The sequence below is a fragment of the Impatiens glandulifera genome, chromosome 1, assembly GCF_907164915.1.
Source record: "Impatiens glandulifera chromosome 1, dImpGla2.1, whole genome shotgun sequence".
NCBI classification, from domain to species: domain Eukaryota; kingdom Viridiplantae; phylum Streptophyta; class Magnoliopsida; order Ericales; family Balsaminaceae; genus Impatiens; species Impatiens glandulifera.
In genome coordinates this window covers 22,540,043-22,558,470 of record NC_061862.1, presented here as the reverse complement: position 1 = coordinate 22,558,470, position 18,428 = coordinate 22,540,043, and the positions used below count along the sequence as shown (strand labels likewise).

At 34.6% G+C, this 18,428-nt stretch overlaps 2 protein-coding genes across 3 annotated transcripts; both read left to right on the top strand.

The window, feature by feature from the left end:
* The first annotated feature begins 1,849 nt into the window (after positions 1-1,849).
* On the top strand, positions 1,850-5,288 carry LOC124920901 (oligoribonuclease). Of its 2 annotated transcripts, none has more exons than XM_047461481.1 (9): positions 1,850-1,974; positions 2,297-2,425; positions 2,530-2,670; positions 3,898-3,974; positions 4,170-4,251; positions 4,331-4,386; positions 4,502-4,588; positions 4,737-4,827; positions 4,917-5,288. In XM_047461481.1, the coding sequence occupies exons 2-9, from the start codon at positions 2,320-2,322 to the stop codon at positions 5,036-5,038; spliced, it is 762 nt and encodes a 253-aa protein (XP_047317437.1). In that variant the 5' UTR covers positions 1,850-1,974; positions 2,297-2,319; the 3' UTR covers positions 5,039-5,288. The 2 variants fall into 2 exon arrangements, with proteins under 2 accessions (XP_047317437.1, XP_047317436.1); XM_047461480.1 differs by having other exon boundaries at positions 2,287-2,425.
* Positions 5,289-10,976: 5,688 nt separating this feature from the next.
* Positions 10,977-13,211, top strand: LOC124921146 (adenine DNA glycosylase). Its single transcript, XM_047461764.1, has 6 exons — positions 10,977-11,580; positions 11,663-11,722; positions 11,815-11,934; positions 12,021-12,118; positions 12,231-12,858; positions 12,933-13,211. The coding sequence occupies exons 1-6, from the start codon at positions 11,125-11,127 to the stop codon at positions 13,032-13,034; spliced, it is 1,464 nt and encodes a 487-aa protein (XP_047317720.1). The 5' UTR covers positions 10,977-11,124; the 3' UTR covers positions 13,035-13,211.
* The last annotated feature ends 5,217 nt before the right edge of the window (positions 13,212-18,428 follow it).

Here is an 18,428-nt window from a genome sequence, read left to right as displayed (position 1 = left end):
AGTCTTAAATACTTGTACAATGCTCAAGTCGCTCTGAGCAACGAGTGGGAGGAAACATTGACTTTCTATCTTATTAATAAGAGGAGTGATAGAGAAGAAAATGAGAAAGAAAAAAGAAATAAGAGAAATAAACTATTTTATTTTTTCAGTCAACTATATTGTGATTAATAATTTATTCTCCAATTTTTCACCCCTAATAATTTATTTTATTAGTAAAATGCATTTAAACATAAATTTATATATTTACTAATTAAATATTTATATATTCTTCTCATTCCTTCTATTAATTAATTAATCAACCAATCGAAGTGCTATTGGAATTGACGTTTCTTTTGGCCAGATTTGTTGGAGGAGACTGATTCATTGTTTCAACATATCTGGGTTTGACTACAAATTAATTTTCAAAACATGTTGTGCATAATTTTTTTTTTCAGGAAATCATAACATGCTCTGGCTGACAAGGAAATAAGAATCTCATGTTCACCAATCCAATGTTCTTTCGGGGAAATTTCAAGATACACGTTGATTGCGCGCAATTGTGGTTGATCTGATTTCTTGAACTATCTATTTGGGACATTTTTATATTTTTATTTTGCTGGAATTTCAACTTATCCTTTGAGATTATAGGCAATGGCAATTTGAATTTTTCATTTTATAGCAAATCCATGATATTGTGATAGGATGAACACTAACCATTGTGTCTTCTTCTATTATATGGATTTTCATTTGTGAAAAGACGATCTATTTTTTCTTTTATTAAAATTATATTTATGATAAATATTTTTAGAAGAGCGATAGGATAAGAGAGAGAATTTGAGAGCGAGAATAACGTGTCACACATCACTCGTTGCCTGAAAAACGGATAAAGAGTGAGAAAAGAAAATAGAGAAACACGTTATTCTCTTTTAAATTTTTTCGCTAAAACATTTCTCTCATCTTTTTATGTTTAAAATGGAAGGAAGATGTGTTGAATTTAATAAAAATTAGAGAGTTAATTAATTAATTAAAAGAATGTGAGAGAAGAATATATTTAATTAATAAATTTTTTAGTTTTATTTTAGTTATAAGGGATTTTTTTAATTTTCTTGATTTTTGTTTTAAATTTTAAATAGTTTGTTAAATTAATTATTGTTTAATTTTACTTCATATACTAATAAAAAAATGTCTAAAATCCAAATATAATTCCCAATAAAAACTAAGATATAATATATGTGTAATAAAAATATATAAACAAGTTCTAATTAATATATTGGTTAGTTATTTTTGTTTGGATTTGCAGTTCATTAAACATGTAATAAATATATACATAAGAAAGTATATCACACTACTTAGGGATGGAAGGATAATTGTAATTAATTTTGTCTTGATTTATATATTTATTCAAAAAATAATTTTATTTTAAAGTTGTTCACTCCTAATATATATATATTTTATAATTTCATGATAAAATATCTAGAAATAGAAAACCCTTTAATACTATTACCTAATTGCACATAGTTGTAGGTTTAGATGGTTATTTGAAATAAAAAAAAATAGTACTTTAATTATTCAATGTTAAAATAAATAAATACATACAATTAAATTTTGCCATGAAAAAAGAATAATATGAAAATTATAAATTGTAACTGCAATATCCAACCACTTTTCTTAGCAAAGTCATACATATATATCTGCATAAAAAAAAACAATATAATTCAAATGTATTTGTTTTGTTTCTGGTCGTGTCACATTTTTAGTACACAATTTGAAAGTTGGAACCTTAAATGGAGAAATTTAAATTTAGAGTTCAAATCAGGTAAATAGAAAAAAACCGAGCCCCAAGTAGGTATTATTAAGAACAAGAAAAAAGAACTCAATTCTTCGACTTCTGAATCTCTCCGGTCTCCACTAAACCCCTTCTCTACTTACACCGATTAGGGAACAGCCGACGAGAATCGAGGGCTGTCTTCGTCGTTCCCGAATCGCTGTAATCTGGTATGCTTCCATTCCATTATTCTTATGGAGGCACTCACAACTATACATTTCTGTATATTTAAATCCATGCTCAACTGATTCTCTTTACTACTCTGCTAAGTTCTTGCATCTGCTTTTCGATTACTTGTTATAGAACCAATTGGGTTTTCCTTTCTTCATCGATTCAAGGGAATATCAAGTTCCTTTTTTTTCTGGGTCAAAATGTCAAGTTTGAATCTTGGAGAAGTTGAATACACTATTTAATATCTTTTTACGGGGTCATTGTATTGCTTGTGAACATTTATTCTTATGCGGCGTTTTCTCATTAATCAGGTTCCGAAAGGAACTGAATGTTTAAGGTTGAAAATGAGTCAGCTAGCGAATGCATTTTCTCTTCTTGAATTGGATGTTCCCGATAAAGAACCATCAACTTCTAAAGTTGCAGTTAATCATGGAAAAACAAGGAGGGAAGGTCAGTTTGATATGGATACCTTAATATAGTTTCTCTAGTTCATATCATCACATCACATCCCATTAATCAATATCGAAATGAAAGGGAATATGTTTTGGTTGCAGGTAAGGGAAAGGGCAAGAATAAAATTGACAACACTTCTGACACAATCACTTCAGAGAAGGAGAACGGGGCGGAAAGTAGCTTAGAAGTCCCAAGTTCGCATTACAAGATGCCCCTTGTATGGATTGATCTGGAGATGACAGGTGATAATTTGTTCCACCAAATGGTGCTGTTTGAACTCTTAATCTAGAGCAATCTTTTTACCATGTTCAATTTTGGTCTCATCACACGGGCAATTTGTAGAATGATAAGTATGCTTAATGGTTGACGTGTTCCACTTTGATTCTTCAAGTCATTGAAGATCGTTGGTGACTAGTGACTACTTATAATTCCAAAAACCTTTTGTATTAACTTTCATTGTATTCCATCTTTTGTGACATCAAAATTATCTCTCACCTTTCCAGTTCTTTTCTTAATGTCTTATACTATGAGTAGATATTAGTGGATAATTTTTAAACATACATTTTAAACTAGAAACTTCAAATTTCTACTGGAATCATCATATGGTGTCATATGATGATGACTATAAGTTCCTTGAACAGAAAATGGAGAACCAGTTAATTACACAAAATAATCACCTTTTTAATTTTGGGAGTTGAGACAAAGAGTGGCAAGTTTATTCTACTAGTTATTAGGATTTTAACATATAGCTCAACCTGTTGTCTGTATTTGCTTGCTGCAATTTCCGAATCTGTTGAAATTGTAGTTCCTTTGGATTGCTTGCTACAACCCTTTCAGTCCTTTGGAACTGCTTCACAATAAACCGGGAGTGACATAATTTTCAGGAAATGGTTGCAGAAGAAATTTACCTGTCAAAACATGTCAATCGTCATCAACAAGCATGCTAACCTAATTTCTTGACCATAAATCTATGTTTGGTCTTAAAGATCAGCTTAATCATATATCTTTATTATGGTCTTAGTCCGTTCTAACAATTCTGAGAGTCATGTCAGGCTATCTCAAGCCGAATTTACTCTTTGTATTTTTTTTCTTACTAGAGTTGCATGATGTTGGTATGATGGGATGCCAGAATTACTCCTGTTATCAATTTAAGCTACTCTTCCATTCAGGATTGTAAAAACTGCCTATTGTGCATCTATTAAACAGTAGCATATTTTTTGTGTGATATTTGAAAACAAGGACTTGAAATGTTTTGTCAGTCCATGTCGAATTGAAAGTCATTGAGAAATATAACTTCATCTAGTTCCAGAATAAGCTAAAGATTAATTGCATTAATTTCTTTTGGAAAGAGTCGAAAGTCAGTTTGACGAATTTCTTATTTAATGGCCTTCTTTGGAGCACGTAAAGTTTATAGGATTTACTTCAATTGATGGGTTTGTAATAGACTTCAATGTTTGTAACACTGGCAGGTCTCGATGTTGAAGTGGATAAAATACTGGAGATTGCTTGTATAGTCACGGATGGGAATCTGACAAAAATGATTGAGGTAATTCCCCCTTTGTCAACTCTCAGAATAATTTAAGATTTCTAGCATTGTGGTGCCTATTGTTCTATTTCATTTTCACACATGCTGTGCAAGTCCTTGATTCTCTTGAAGGAGATAAGTCTTTCCTGAATGGAAAAAAAAATCAGTGACTCAGTGAACATAAGTTGTTGAAAAACATTGTTCCTTTTCATTTAGGGTCCACATTTGGTTATCTTTCAAAGTAAGGAGTGTCTGGATGGAATGGGAGAATGGTGTCAGACTCATCATGCAGCGAGCGGTAATGTCAGACAACCTTTTGTGTTTGCTCTCGCTATTTTATTTTATCTAATTTTTGGATCATGTGATCATTAATACAGGATTAACAGAGAAGGTGCTACAAAGTAAAGTTAGTGAGAAAGAAGCTGAAATGCGGGTGAGCTTGTCTTGTCATTCTTAGGATCTTGAAAATTCTATGAAGGAAAAAAGAGATCAAATTAGTCAATAAATTTTCTTAAGGAAAAAAGTTTCAATTGCTGTTGTTATTGTAGGTAATTGAATTTGTGAAGGAACATGTTGGTTCATATACGCCGCTTCTTGCTGGAAATTCTGTGTACACCGACTATATATTTCTGAAGGTCTGATTTCTTGTATTGCTTCTTATATACTATGAACAGTTGAACACATTTGTTAGTTAAGTTCAATAGAGTACTTAACTTCCAATATGTAATGGTCAAAGTAAATTATGATTAGTTTAGTTTTAAATAAGCTTTATTTTGTTGGCAGAAATACATGCCAGAGTTGGCCAGTCTTGTCTCTCATGTTCTTGTCGATGTTAGCAGTGTGAAGGCTCTTTGCGTTCGATGGTATCCTAAAGGTGACTATTCTCAATTGTTTAATATTACCATCTTTTGCTTTTGTTGACTTTGATGATCATGTAATTTTACAATGAATGAAAATTGTCAGAGAATAAAAAGGCTCCACAAAAGAAGAACAAGCATCGAGCGCTGGATGATATCAAAGAAAGCATAGCTGAGCTGAAGTACTTCAAGGAGAACATTTTCAAGCCACCCAAGTCCAAGAAATGATTACTAAGAATCTTCCAAAGCCGAAAGAAAAGAGCGTCTCACAATTCTATGAAGAATCTGCCAACATTTTAATCCTGATATGCTAAATGATCCAGTCTAGTGTGTGATGATGCAAAATTGATTCTACTTTGAACTTTGTAAAAACCACCTATAGTTGGGATTAACTTGTTTACATGATTACTACAGTCAATTCAATGTTTTTTTTAAAGGATGAAACAAACTTTAGATTTTCTATATTTCTACCAAGATAGTAAAAGTGTGTGAAAAATAACCCAACAAAAACTCATTCAAAGCATCTCTTCTTTCTGGTCTGGATTTTTGTACCTCTGTCTAAGATAGATGATCTTTTTTAACATATGACAAACAAAAAGTTGAATGTTCAACATACTGTTAAGCTTTAAACTATGACCGAGCCTTTCGAGTTCTTTAGTTCAAGAAACAAGTTCTTGATTGTAGGGACCAGGGACGGAATTCAATTCTCAAACGCAACGGACATAGAGTGAGGAAAGAATTCGAGGTTAAGAGAGAATAAACTGGGGTGAGAAGAGAATACCACTAGAATACACCTAACGGTCCAAGAAAAGGGGATGAGGGCCGAGAGATAACTTAGAGCACCAAGTTTCAAAATATTCAATTCATAGCCCCAAAAAGTGGGATGCGCATCAGCATTTAAAGAGGCTGAAGTACCCAAGAGTCGGTTACAAATTTGTTATAACAATTTACAAAATAACAGAACTCGGTTTTAAAGAAATATAAGAGATGATAAAAGATGAATTATTAAACAGAACATAAGGCTGGCCCAATTGTTCCATAGGACCGAGGAGGGTGCGCTTTCTTATTCGTGGATCGTAACATCATCTCCCCCATCAGAAGTTCGTCGACCCCGACGAAGAGAGTGTTGTCTTGTTTGCCTCCTTGCTGCTAGCATCTCTGGGCATTGAATACTTATAACTTTTGCATCTTCCCAAGTTTGGTCTTCTGTTTGGGCTCCATCCCAATTGATTAGTAGCTGTTTTTTCATTTTTCCTTGCACCATTATATTTTGTTCACCCACAATTTTCCCGGTCCTGTTTGGTTGTGTGCTAAGTTGGGGAATATTTTCAACAGCAGCAGGGGTACCTTTGAATGATTTTAATTGCGAGACATGGAAGACATTGTGTATTCTGTTGTCGGCCTCGAGTTCCAGCTTGTAAGCAACTTCCCCAATCCTTTCCAACACTTCAAATGGCCCAAAATACTTTGGTGAGAGCTTGTGGAATAACTTCTGGACCGAACGTTGTCTATATGGCTGTAACTTCACCAATGCCCAACTACCCACTTGCAACGTGACATATTTTCTCTTCTTGTCCTGCTGCTTCATACGATTCTGGGCTCTTTTCAAATGGAATTTTATGAGTTGGAGTGAGGCTTCCCTGGCCGTTAGCGATACATCCACCTCTTCCACTCTCGAGTCACCTGCTACATACGGTGTGTGGATCGGGGGTATCCATATATGGCTTCGAAAGGAGTTGTTTGTATTACTGTATGAAAATTAGTGTTATACCACCATTCAGCCAAAGGCAACTAATGTACCCAATCTTTCGGTGTTTGGCCAGCCATGCAGCGTAGATAAGTGACCAAACATTTGTTGACTATCTCGGTCTGGCCATCCGTCTGGGGGTGATAGGCTGAAGATAAAGCTTGTTTTACTCCTTGTATACTTAAAAATTCCTGCCAAAAGGTGCTTAAGAACACTTTGCCCCGATCACTGATGATGGTTGTTGGCATTTCGTGGAGCTTGGAAACGTTGTCCACAAATAATTCAGCTACTGTCCGGGCAGAAAAGGGGTGTTGCAGACTCATAAAGTGGGTCATCTTCGATAGTCTGTCAACTACCACAAATATAACACTTTTACCTTTTGACTTAGGCAAGCTTTCAATGAAATCCATGGAGACCGATTCCCAGAATCGATTGGGAATTGCTAACGGCTGAAGCAGACCCCTATATGCTGAGTTATCAGGTTTATTTTTTTGGCAAACTTCACAGGTCCGGACAAATTCCCTAATATCTTTAAGCATTCCTGACCAATAGTAAACAAGTTGCATTTTCTTCTGGGTGACTAGAGTCCCCGAATGCCCCCCTTCTGCTCCCAAGTGCATGGCTGCAATTAAGGTATTTCTGAGGTCGTTATTCTTTCCCACCACCAGCCGGTCCCTTTTCCTCAATAACCCGTGGTCGTATGAGCATTCTGGGTGAGAATCAACATTAGCAAGAATTTCACGAATGACTTTGGTTAAGTTGGGATCTTCTTCATAGCTTTCCTGAATTTGTTTTTGGACAGCAGTGTGATAGACCGAAATTCCTGCACATTGGACACCTGCTACCCGCCTAGACAAAGCATCTGCCACCAAGTTTTCTTTTTCCCTTTTATATTGAACAACAAAGTCATATCCCACCAATTTATAAAGCCATTTCTCTTGAGCCGGGGTTTGAACTCTTTGTTCCAGCAAGTATTTAAGAGCTTCATGATCGGTCTTTATAATAAATTGCTTGTACCTAAGGTAAGATCGCCACTTGTCCACCGCAAAGGTTAAGGCCATCAGCTCTTTTTCATATGTGGATGATGGTAACTTTTCTGGTTCAATCGCCTTGTTTATGAATGAAATTGGTCGACCTTCTTGGATTAGAACTGCCCCTATACCAACTCTGCTTGCATCGGTCTCTATTACAAAGGGAATATTGAAATTTGGAAGCGCCAGGACCGGAGGGGAAAGCATACACTGCTTCAACAATAGAAATGCATCTTCAACTTCTTTATTCCATTCAAACTGACCTTTTTTCAACAGGGCCGTGAGTGGTCGTGCTATGGAGCCGTAGTCTTTTATAAATCTTCTATAATATTCGGTCAGACCAAGGAACCCTTTCAATTTCTTAGGAGATTCTGGAACTGGCCATGTGCTCATTGCTTCTAACTTTGCTGGATCCGTGGCTACACCATTCTCGTCAAGGATATGGCCAAGATAGGAAATTTGCTTGCACCCAAAATTACATTTCAGCCTGTTAAGGAATAACTCGTTATGTTGCAATATTGAAAGTACCTTAGGTAGGTGCTGGATATGTTCCTTCTAGCTCGGGCTGTATACTAGGATATCATCAAAAAATACTAGCACAAACTTCCTTAAAAATAGTTTTAGGGTCGCGTTCATTGAACTTTGGAAGGAGGACGGTGCATTGGTTAGGCCGAAGGGTATCACCAAAAACTCATACAGGCTTTCGTGAGTACGGAATGCTGTTTTATGGCAGTCACCTGGGTGCATCCTTATCTGGTGGAATCCTGAGCGCAAATCGAGCTTGGAAAAGAACCCGGACCCATGCAATTCTTCCAATAACTCTTCAATGACCGGAATATGAAACTTATCCTTAATGGTTGCTGAGTTGAGCCGCCTATAATCAATATACATTCTCCATGATAAGTCTTTTTTTCGGACCAACACCACATGGGCAGCAAAAGAGCTGTGGCTTCTTCTTATGACTCCCCTGTCGAGCATATCGTTGACCAAATATTCAATTTTTGTCTTCTGCAGGGCGGGATATCGGTAGGGACGCATGCATACAGCTTCCGTGCCTTCCTTTAATGGGATGCGGTGATCTTGTTCCCTGGCGGGTGGTAAGTCCTCAGGTTGCTAGAATATTGGGCTGAAGTCATCTAGCATTTGCTGAAGGTCTTAAGGAATATCATCTGGTGGCCTTGTAAAGAGCGAAAAAAATTGTGCTTTGTTTTCACTTCTTATTTGGATCATGGCAGCAACATTGCCTTTCTTTAATAACTTCTAGGTGATCACCCTTCATTAAATTGATTTGTGTATGGGGTATGCCTTGCAAGACCGTGGTTATCCCTTCCCTTTTAAAAGAGAGTGTTAATTTTTCAAAGTCCCATTTTGAAGGGCCTAGAGTAATCAACCATTCGATTCCCAGCACAATATCATACCCTGTCATTGTCAATACCTTCATATTTGCTTGATAAAGCTTACCTTCCATAGACCATTTCAGATCTTGGCAGAAACTAGAGCATAGAATGTTAGAGCCGTCTGCCACTCGGACCGAGAGCACTTGGGTGGGAAGTATGTCATGGATAATGTTCTTCATTATCCTGCTATTAATGAAGTTATGAGTGCTGCCTGTATCAATTAGGATCACGACCGGTAGGTTCCCAACTTTACCAAGAATCTGGAGTGTTTGAAAGGTTTTAGAACCCGTCAATGCATGTAAGGATATAGCTAGTTCTTCCACTACGTCAGGCTGCAAAAGAGAATCATCAAAGTCTACCTCCGGAGCAGGTTCTTGGAGACTTGGGGCGACTTCTTGATCATTGGCCGAGACCATGAATAACTTTGATTTACACATGTGGTTTGGTTGCCATTTTTCATCGCAAGTGTAGCATAGGCCCTTCCTTCTCTTTTCATCCATTGAGACCGGGTCTAATTGCTTAATATGACCCTGATTTGCACTCGAAGAGGACCCATATGATGAGCTCGGCTTGATGTATGGGGTTATGTTCGTGCTTTGCCAACTTGGTTTGACGTTGCTCGGATTGGGCAGTAGTGGTGGCTCGGCGCTGTACAAATTCCCATTGCTCATTAAGGACCGATACGTTGCTTCTTGGACTTTAGCCATGGCCATGGCTTCGTTTAGAGAATCCGGGAATCGCAACCTGATACAGTTTGCAATTTCCTCCCTTAGACCGGACAAGTAGCAATCTATGACGTATTCCTTTGGCATATTGTAGAGTTTTTGAGAGATCGACATATATTGCAGATTATAATCTTGAACCGACCCAGCCTGTTTCAGATTCATCAACTGTCTCATTGGAGTGTCGTGTATAGAGGGTCCGAATTGCGTCATAAGATCTCTCTTGAACACGTCCCAAGATAGGGCCTCCATATGGTCTCAATTCTATAGATAAGATCCATACCACATTCTTGCTTCGCCAGAAAAGTGAATGGTTGCAATTTCTACTTTCGTGGCATCCCTAGTTTTATCCATCCTGAAAAATTGTTCGGCAGATATTAGCCAGCCCTCGACATCCGACCCATCAAACCGAAGAAAATCGACCTTGGTTAGCCGAGTAGGAGGAGCATAGTGTTGGTCGCGGTTCTGGCCAGGGTGCTGGGGCCTAAATGGGGAATGATCGTGGCAAGAATTATCTTCATAGGGTCTGTGGAGGGGTTCTTGCACATTTCCAGATGCCCCGCTCTCAAAGGCTGCCATTCTTTCTTCAGCCGCATCAAATCTTCGGTCTATGGCAGCTTGCATCGCAGCTGTTTGTTGGGACATGTTTCAATAAGGGCCTTGAGCGCATCCATTTCTGATTGCTGGCGAGTTTCTACCATGTTGAGAATCGACCAGCTTTGATACCAATATGTTAAGCTTTAAACTATGACCGAGCCTTTCGAGTTCTTTAGTTCAAGAAACAATTTCTTGATTGTAGGGACCAGGGACGGAATTCAATTCTCAAACGCAGCGGACATAGAGTGAGGAAAGAATTCGAGATTAAGAGAGAAGAAACCGGGGTGAGAAGAGAATATCACTAGAATACACCTAACGGTCCAAGAAAATGGGATGAGGGCCGAGAGATAACTTAGAGCATCAAGTTCCAAAATATTCAATTAATTGCCCCAAAAAGTGGGGTGGGCATCAGCATTTAAAGAGGCTGAAGTACCCAAGAGTCGGTTACAAATTTGTTATAATAATTTACAAAATAACAGAATTCGGTTTTAAAGAAAAATATAAGAGAAGATAAAAGATGAATTATTAAATAGAACATAAGGCTGACCCAATTGTTCTATAGGACCGATGATGGTACGCTTTCTTATTCGTGTATCGTAACATATACATATAAAAAAACAATTTTTTAGTGAAAACAAAACGTTAGCTGCGGTAATGAGCAAATGGTATGAATACTTGTGGCTGCGGGCGCTTTCGTTCGAGGCCGTCTTAAATTTTTAAACCCATCCCTAGGCGGGAAAGGTTTGATTTTTTTGCATCATTTAATCGCTGCTCATCTTTTCCGGTACCCACCAAGCATTTGTCGTCAAGGCTCATATTAATGGACATTGCCCCTCGTCGGAGTACTAGAAAGAGGACGACAGTATCGTCCCGTACCACACTCGCCCTTGCCCCCGTCGAGAAGAAGAAGAAGCCCCGATGTTTGACTCGCGTGAAACCAAATAGAAATGAAAGGGGAGAGGAGAAGGAGAAGGGGGAAGAAGAAGAAGTCGACATAGAAGATTTCTATTTCAAGAGTACCAAGAGACTGGAAATCAGGGTTTTACTTTTGGAATGGTATGATAACTACAAGAGGGACCTTCCGTGGAGAAGAATCAGCAATGGTTATGATAGTGGCGATAAGGATGATGGGTATGACAGTGAGAGGAAGGCTTACGCGGTTTGGGTTTCAGAAGTGATGCTTCAACAGACAAGAGTTCAGACTGTAATAGACTATTTCAATCGTTGGATGCTGAAGTGGCCCACAATTCATCATCTTGCTCGCGCATCAATTGAGGTTCTTGTAATCAAAGTTCATTCCTCCACATTGAGTTAGACTTGTGATGTTTTTCTTCTTCTTCTTGATGTTCATTCAACAGGAGGTGAATGAGCTGTGGGCAGGTTTGGGATATTACAGGCGGGCACGCTATTTGCTGGAGGTATGTCTTCTTCTTCTATGAAGATCCTGACCGAATATAAGTACATTATATTATTGTTTATGACTGAAACATATTGTTTGTTTTGTTAAAAGGGAGCAAGAATGATTGTTGAGAAGGGAGGTGTCTTCCCCAAGACAGTTTCAACTCTTCTCAAGGTCCCTGGAATAGGTGATTACACTGCTGGTGCAATTGCGTCTATAGCTTTTAAGGAGGTGGGTAGCTTTTGTTTTTCCAAATAAATGACTATCTTCTTCTTATTGCTTCTTAATCTTTTCCAGAAAAATACATGATATTTCAGGTGGTTCCAGTAGTAGATGGAAACGTTGTAAGAGTGATTTGTAGACTGAAGGCTATTTCTTCAAATCCTAAGGATTCTGCTATAGTTAAGCATTTATGGTGAGCTCTTTTTCAACTGTTTCGATTATATGCATGTCAAAGTCCTAGCGATTAGTTTGTATGCAGCAAATCACTTTTTATTTATTTATTTGAATATTCCTGTAACTGGTAGGAAAATGGCTGGACAATTAGTTGACCCATCTAGGCCTGGAGATCTGAATCAAGCACTTATGGAACTTGGTGCAACAGTATGCACTCCACTGAATCCAAGCTGCTCTGTTTGTCCTGTATCAGCACACTGTAATGCCCTATCCATCTCCAAGAAAAATGAATCTAAAAAGGTCACAGATTATCCGATAAAAGTTGCAAAAACCAAGCAAAGGCATGAATTCTCTGCTGTCAGCGTGCTAGAGATATTATTGGAAGACCAAGATGATTCAGATGGGCAGTTTTTAATTGTGAAAAGACCAGATGAAGGGTTGCTGGCAGGGCTTTGGGAGTTCCCATCTGTACTGTTGGGTGGTGAAGCGAAGTTGGTGGAGCGGAGAGTGGCAACAGATGTGTTTCTGAAGAAGAGTTTTGATATAGATGTGAATAAAAGATGTGAGGTGGTTTTGAGGGAAGATGTTGGCGAATATGTCCATGTCTTTAGTCATATTCGTCTAAAGATGTACGTGGAGTTGTTGGTATTGAAATTGCAAGGTGAGAAGAAACCGTTATTTGGTGATGAAAAGATTATATGGAAATATGTGGATAAAAAGAGGCTTTCATGTATGGGATTAACATCTGGTGTTAGAAAGGTATTGCAATTCTCTATTTTAATGCTTTTGATGGATCATTGTTTTCTAATGTTTATGTCTGTCTCTGTTTGCAGGTTTACTCAATGGTGGAGAAATATAAGCAAGCTAGATCCAAAAACATTACATCCGAGAAAAATACAGAATTAAAACCTGTAAAATTCTCAAAGCAAGCTTAGGTTTGGGAGTGGTAAGCCTATTTTAGTTGAGAATTTTGGACCAGACCAAATGCAATGATGTCTGGTTGCAATTGAGAGAATAACTCCTTATCCTTTTTGTTTACTTTGACTCATTTGGCTCCTTTTTCTAGTAATATATGTTAAGTTATTTATTTTCATTCCTTTTATAGGGTTAAACAGTTCGGTTAAGTCACTATATTCATCAAATTTTGAGTGGAAATCATTTTTGGAAACTAAGAATTCATAATAAATTTAAAACGTTCATTTAGAGAATTCTCTGAGGAGCATTTCATCTAACTGCAAAATTTAAGATCGATAAAATTGGTTGGATGTGTAATTGCTGTGAAAAATAGATAAAAATGGTTGTAAACGTCTTCTTGTTTGTGTCTTTATAGTCGCATTCATTCCCAAATAATTTGAACTTGATTTCAACTTTAGATTTCCACATCTGGGAAACTTTGGTTTTACTTATTTTGTAGCAATTTCTATTTATCAAATTTAGAAGGCAAGAATTTTTTTTTTTCTTTTAATGGGATAGTTCTTGGCCAAACGTTATTCTCTTGGAATTGGCTTTGCAACAAAATCAAAACTTTAAAAAGGATAACTGCATTATTGATCTTTTTGATGATTCACAAGATAACCCAAAAGAAACTTTTCCATTTATAATATATGACAGGGATTTATGGTTTACTTTTCGATTGAAAGAATCATTGTTTGCAATCGTTAAAGAATAAATTATTTATGCAAATACGGATTTTGGTCCGACTGTAACAATCGGGTGAGATTTCAATTTCAAAACAAATTCTCAAATAAAAACTTCATCATACTCCTCTATCAATTCGAATTCACCGATGGAAGCAACAAGCTGGAATAACTGTGCTAAACTATGAGATCAATTCTTGTATAGAAAACTAGTTCAACCGGCCCATCTTATGTGCTTGGTTATGATATCATTCAAAGAGATGAGTTTTCGAAATTCAAAATACCCCCTTTATCTATTATTGAGTCATCTTGGTTTGGTTTTGATTGGTTAACTCGTGTAGTCAATTTTAATTGTTAAAAATATTATATTAAATTAAATAAGAAAGAAATATTAAGAATAATGTTTTTTTTCTAATAAAAAATCGTTCACTTCATTGATGTTAATTGTTAGAAATCTTGTTTTGAAATAACAGAAATATATATATAAATTGTGTTACAAATAGATGAAATAAATACAATGTTACAAAGAACGAAATCACCAGATAAAATTGTTGATTCGAGGCATGTGCTTAGCACATTTCCCTTAAAACAGTTCCACCGTCTCCCCATGTGCTAGAGCTTATCACAGATGGCTGTCTCCCAGGGTACAACGAATCTAGTAGTGATTCAGCACCGAAATCACTACACAACGAGCTTGATAAAGTACCTGAACTATCACCGGGTTTCAACGGAAAAATCGAACACGGAACTCGAAGAACACTCACAAACAAGAAGAAGACTTTTGGAATTCTAGAGTGAGAAATAATGAAAATGAAGAAGTGATGTGGTTTTTTGTCCATCGAATGGTGTGGGATAGAATGCCTATTTAGATTGTTGAAATAATAAACTGTTAATTAAATCATCAATTGATCCAACGGTTGGCATTGCTTGCCTCTTCATTTGCCTTAATATTTCTTCTTAATGAAGGATAATTGTTTGCCAAAATTAATGAAGACATTTATTTTGCAATACTCACGTTACATGGTTTTTTAATCTGTTAATAATAATATTAAATTATCATAACAATTAATAATAATAACAAACTCAAGTAAGTCACACTACAAATTAACAACATTTTGTTAATTGGTCATCAAGGCATTTTGATTAATTAATTTAAATTAATTAATTCAAACATTTGGATCAAATTTCATCCTATAATTCACATTTGAATTTCACATGAAATTGATTTAATTTTATTACCCATATTCTAATTTCCATTCATTAATAGAATTTATAGAATTAATTTAAAAATTCCAACAATCCCCCACATTAATGGAAATTTAAAGATTAACCCGGTGAAAGGTTCAACAGTTGAATTCTACATAGGATAGGTAGGTGTAACCCTTTGAACCTTCCCTTATGAAAGTATATAACTTTACTAGCCGATTAGTAGACTCGATGTCCTTGAACTATTCTGCCATTTGTGTAAACGATTACACACTTTCACATAGAATTCTCCCTGATACATGTCAAGCTCTCATGGTTGTGTCCGTTTTGGCCATGGAACACGCGCCTGGTTCTGTGAGAGGGTCTAGAATTGAGCCATGCAATTCTTTCGAAGCGGCCCCACTTCTCCCTCACATAGGTGATCTCTTTGCTCACAAAGAATCATTAAAAGCAATATACTTATCCTCGTCAAAATATATATTGTTTTGTTATAGGATTAATCCTCAACAATAACTTTCCAAGTTAGTACAATTAGGTTGTCCCATTGAACCTAGTTCTTGGGATCTCCAGTCTGCATAGGTTGGGTTTTCCTTCATACCAACTTATAGTAGGCTAATGTCTCAAAAGACTTCAAACTATCTCTCTATTCAATAATCTGATTAGTGGATCCACAATGTTATCTTTGACTTACATAGTCAAATTTGATAACTCAATTAGAGAGTATAGTATAATGACATTATGTCTAAGACGTGTATGTCTAGACTTGTCACTGACTCTAAGCTTGTCCAATTTCTAATTACTATCATAATAATTAGAAATTTATGTTGGTACATTCTTAGTTAACCTTGGAACATCTTCTAATAAGAAGCATAGTCATTCGTACATGCTTATCATTTAAAATTTTATGAAAATATTGTTTACTTGGCTAACTAGTAGACAAAATGTCTTTGAACTATTCTGCCTTCGTGTAAACGATTATATATTTTACATAAAAATATTTTATTTTTCGACATAAGTCAAAAATATAGATTATAACGTTTAATCTATCCATCATAAATAACTTAGAAGATTTCCCTACGTAGATTGCACTTCTAAGTGTAAACATATTCACTTTAAGACGTAAAGTCTTTCATTTAATAATATCAATATATCATTTGATAACAACATGATATTTCGTTCAGTGCAATTCATATCCTTTATGGATTTAATCATTTTTATCGTAATTTTCAACGATAAAAATATCATACAAAAGACACGTAATGAAATAATTTTCATTGTCTTCATGATATATATAATTGTCACATCCACTTTTTAATAAAAATATGATCAAATTTTCATATCATTATTATAAAATTTGTTATAAGTCATATCAAGACTTTATAAACTTTCCTTTTCATTTATTTCATAAAATCCTTTTGAAGACATTGGTTCTTCAAAGTTTTATGAAAATAATGTCAAAATATGACACGTTTCTTGATTTCAAAATCCTCAAATCTAAAATATCGATTTGAACACCAACTCAGCAAATATAAACAAGACATTTTCTTGTTATTTTCTTTCTTTTTTGTAAAGTTGCGCAACTTTATCTTTTATAGAGAACATATTTCTCTAACAATAAATTATCTTTTTATTTATCATAATATACACAATTATTTTTGTGTTATAATCAATAAAAATATTTGCCCCCACATTCGTGTTGGTACCATTTTTTAAACCACACACTTATATGATTTAAATCAATGATTTTCTAATCAAGAAATTGTCACACAATTCTTTTGCAAATTTCTTTTGTTATACTTATCATACAATGAATAAGATAACTATATCATAAATATTTAATTGAATAAAATATAATTTATATACAAGAGATTAGAATGTTTATTCATATATAAATCATTCTTCACATAATCTCTACATAAGAAATTAAAATATTTAATCAATTAAAATATTTATTTCAACACTTAATTTCTATAAAAGAAATTAGAATATTTAATCAAATAAATATTCACCATATCACATGATTTATACAAAATAAATCATAATGTTTTAAGCATCTTTGACCAAAGTCGCTTAAACATTTATTTCCGGTTGCACGTTTGCATCCCGGAATATCGGCACGTTTGCCACATTATTCTCAAATCAAACAATACTTTGCTTGTAATTATTTGATTTCAAAATTATCAAATATATTTAAACCAAAATTAATATATCCATATATATGATATTATATATTATTCTTCTTTCATTTTAGTCACCACGATGACAAAACAACTATAATATATATATATAGTCAATAACATAGAAACGTAATCAGATAAATAATATGTCATATATATTCTTAAACAAATATATATACAACTTCATTTATCATTAAAAATACCGTTTAAAAAATACATAATAATTAATTAGAATATTAATTATTACACTTAATTAGAATGTTGATCATTTATCTTTAATCGAATATAAAACTAACTAATTATAAAAATAAATATTCATGTCATCAATTATTCGTTTCTTAATTAATTAGATGACCTTTAACATTCTATAACAATTCTTTGCCAATTAAAGAACACATGATTTGTGACAAATTTCAAAATTATCTATTAAAATAAAATAGATAGAAAATAAATCTTAATTTATATATATATATATATAAATTTCTAGATAATCATACTTATTATGAATAACATGAATCATCATATTATTAGCTAATATGCATGATTTATATTAATAATCAATTAGCAATATGATCAAATAAAACATAACTACAAATGTACCTCATGTCTTAATCGAAGTAATTACATTATCGTGTTATGAACGATAATCCACGTGAAGCGGCAATGCTCAAAACAAATCTAGGTGGATCATTCTCACCGAGATAATTCTTGCGAAAATATTTCGACTTACATAATTGTCTCTTTCAATGCATGATTAGAATAAGTTCTAACACAAACAACTTATTTAATCTTAAGAAATTAAAATTTCTATACTCAATTTATTTCATAATTTCTACATAAGAAATTATAATGATTTCAACATTCATAATTAATGTCATTTAGACAAATCATGTTTTTTTTTATAAGAAATCATTATGAACACATTAATCTCATAATTTTTACACAAGAAAATTATAATGATTTTCACATCAAGACTCAAGTCTGAATTTTATAAAGAAATCATTAACTACACCATTCATCTCCAACATCAATGGATAGAGTCATTTTAAGGAGTCATATTTCTACCAAAAAATCATTGACTATCCATTCATCTTATAATTTCTACAAGAAATTGGAATGGTTTCAACATCAATACCTTTAACAAGTCTGATTTCTACAAAGAAATCATTGACTATCCCATTCATCTCATAATTTCTACACAAGAAATTTGAATGGTTTCAATATCAATGACGACTAAAGTCATTTTAGCTAGTCCGATTTATAGACTACCCCCATTCAACTCATAATTTCTACACAAGAAATTGGAATG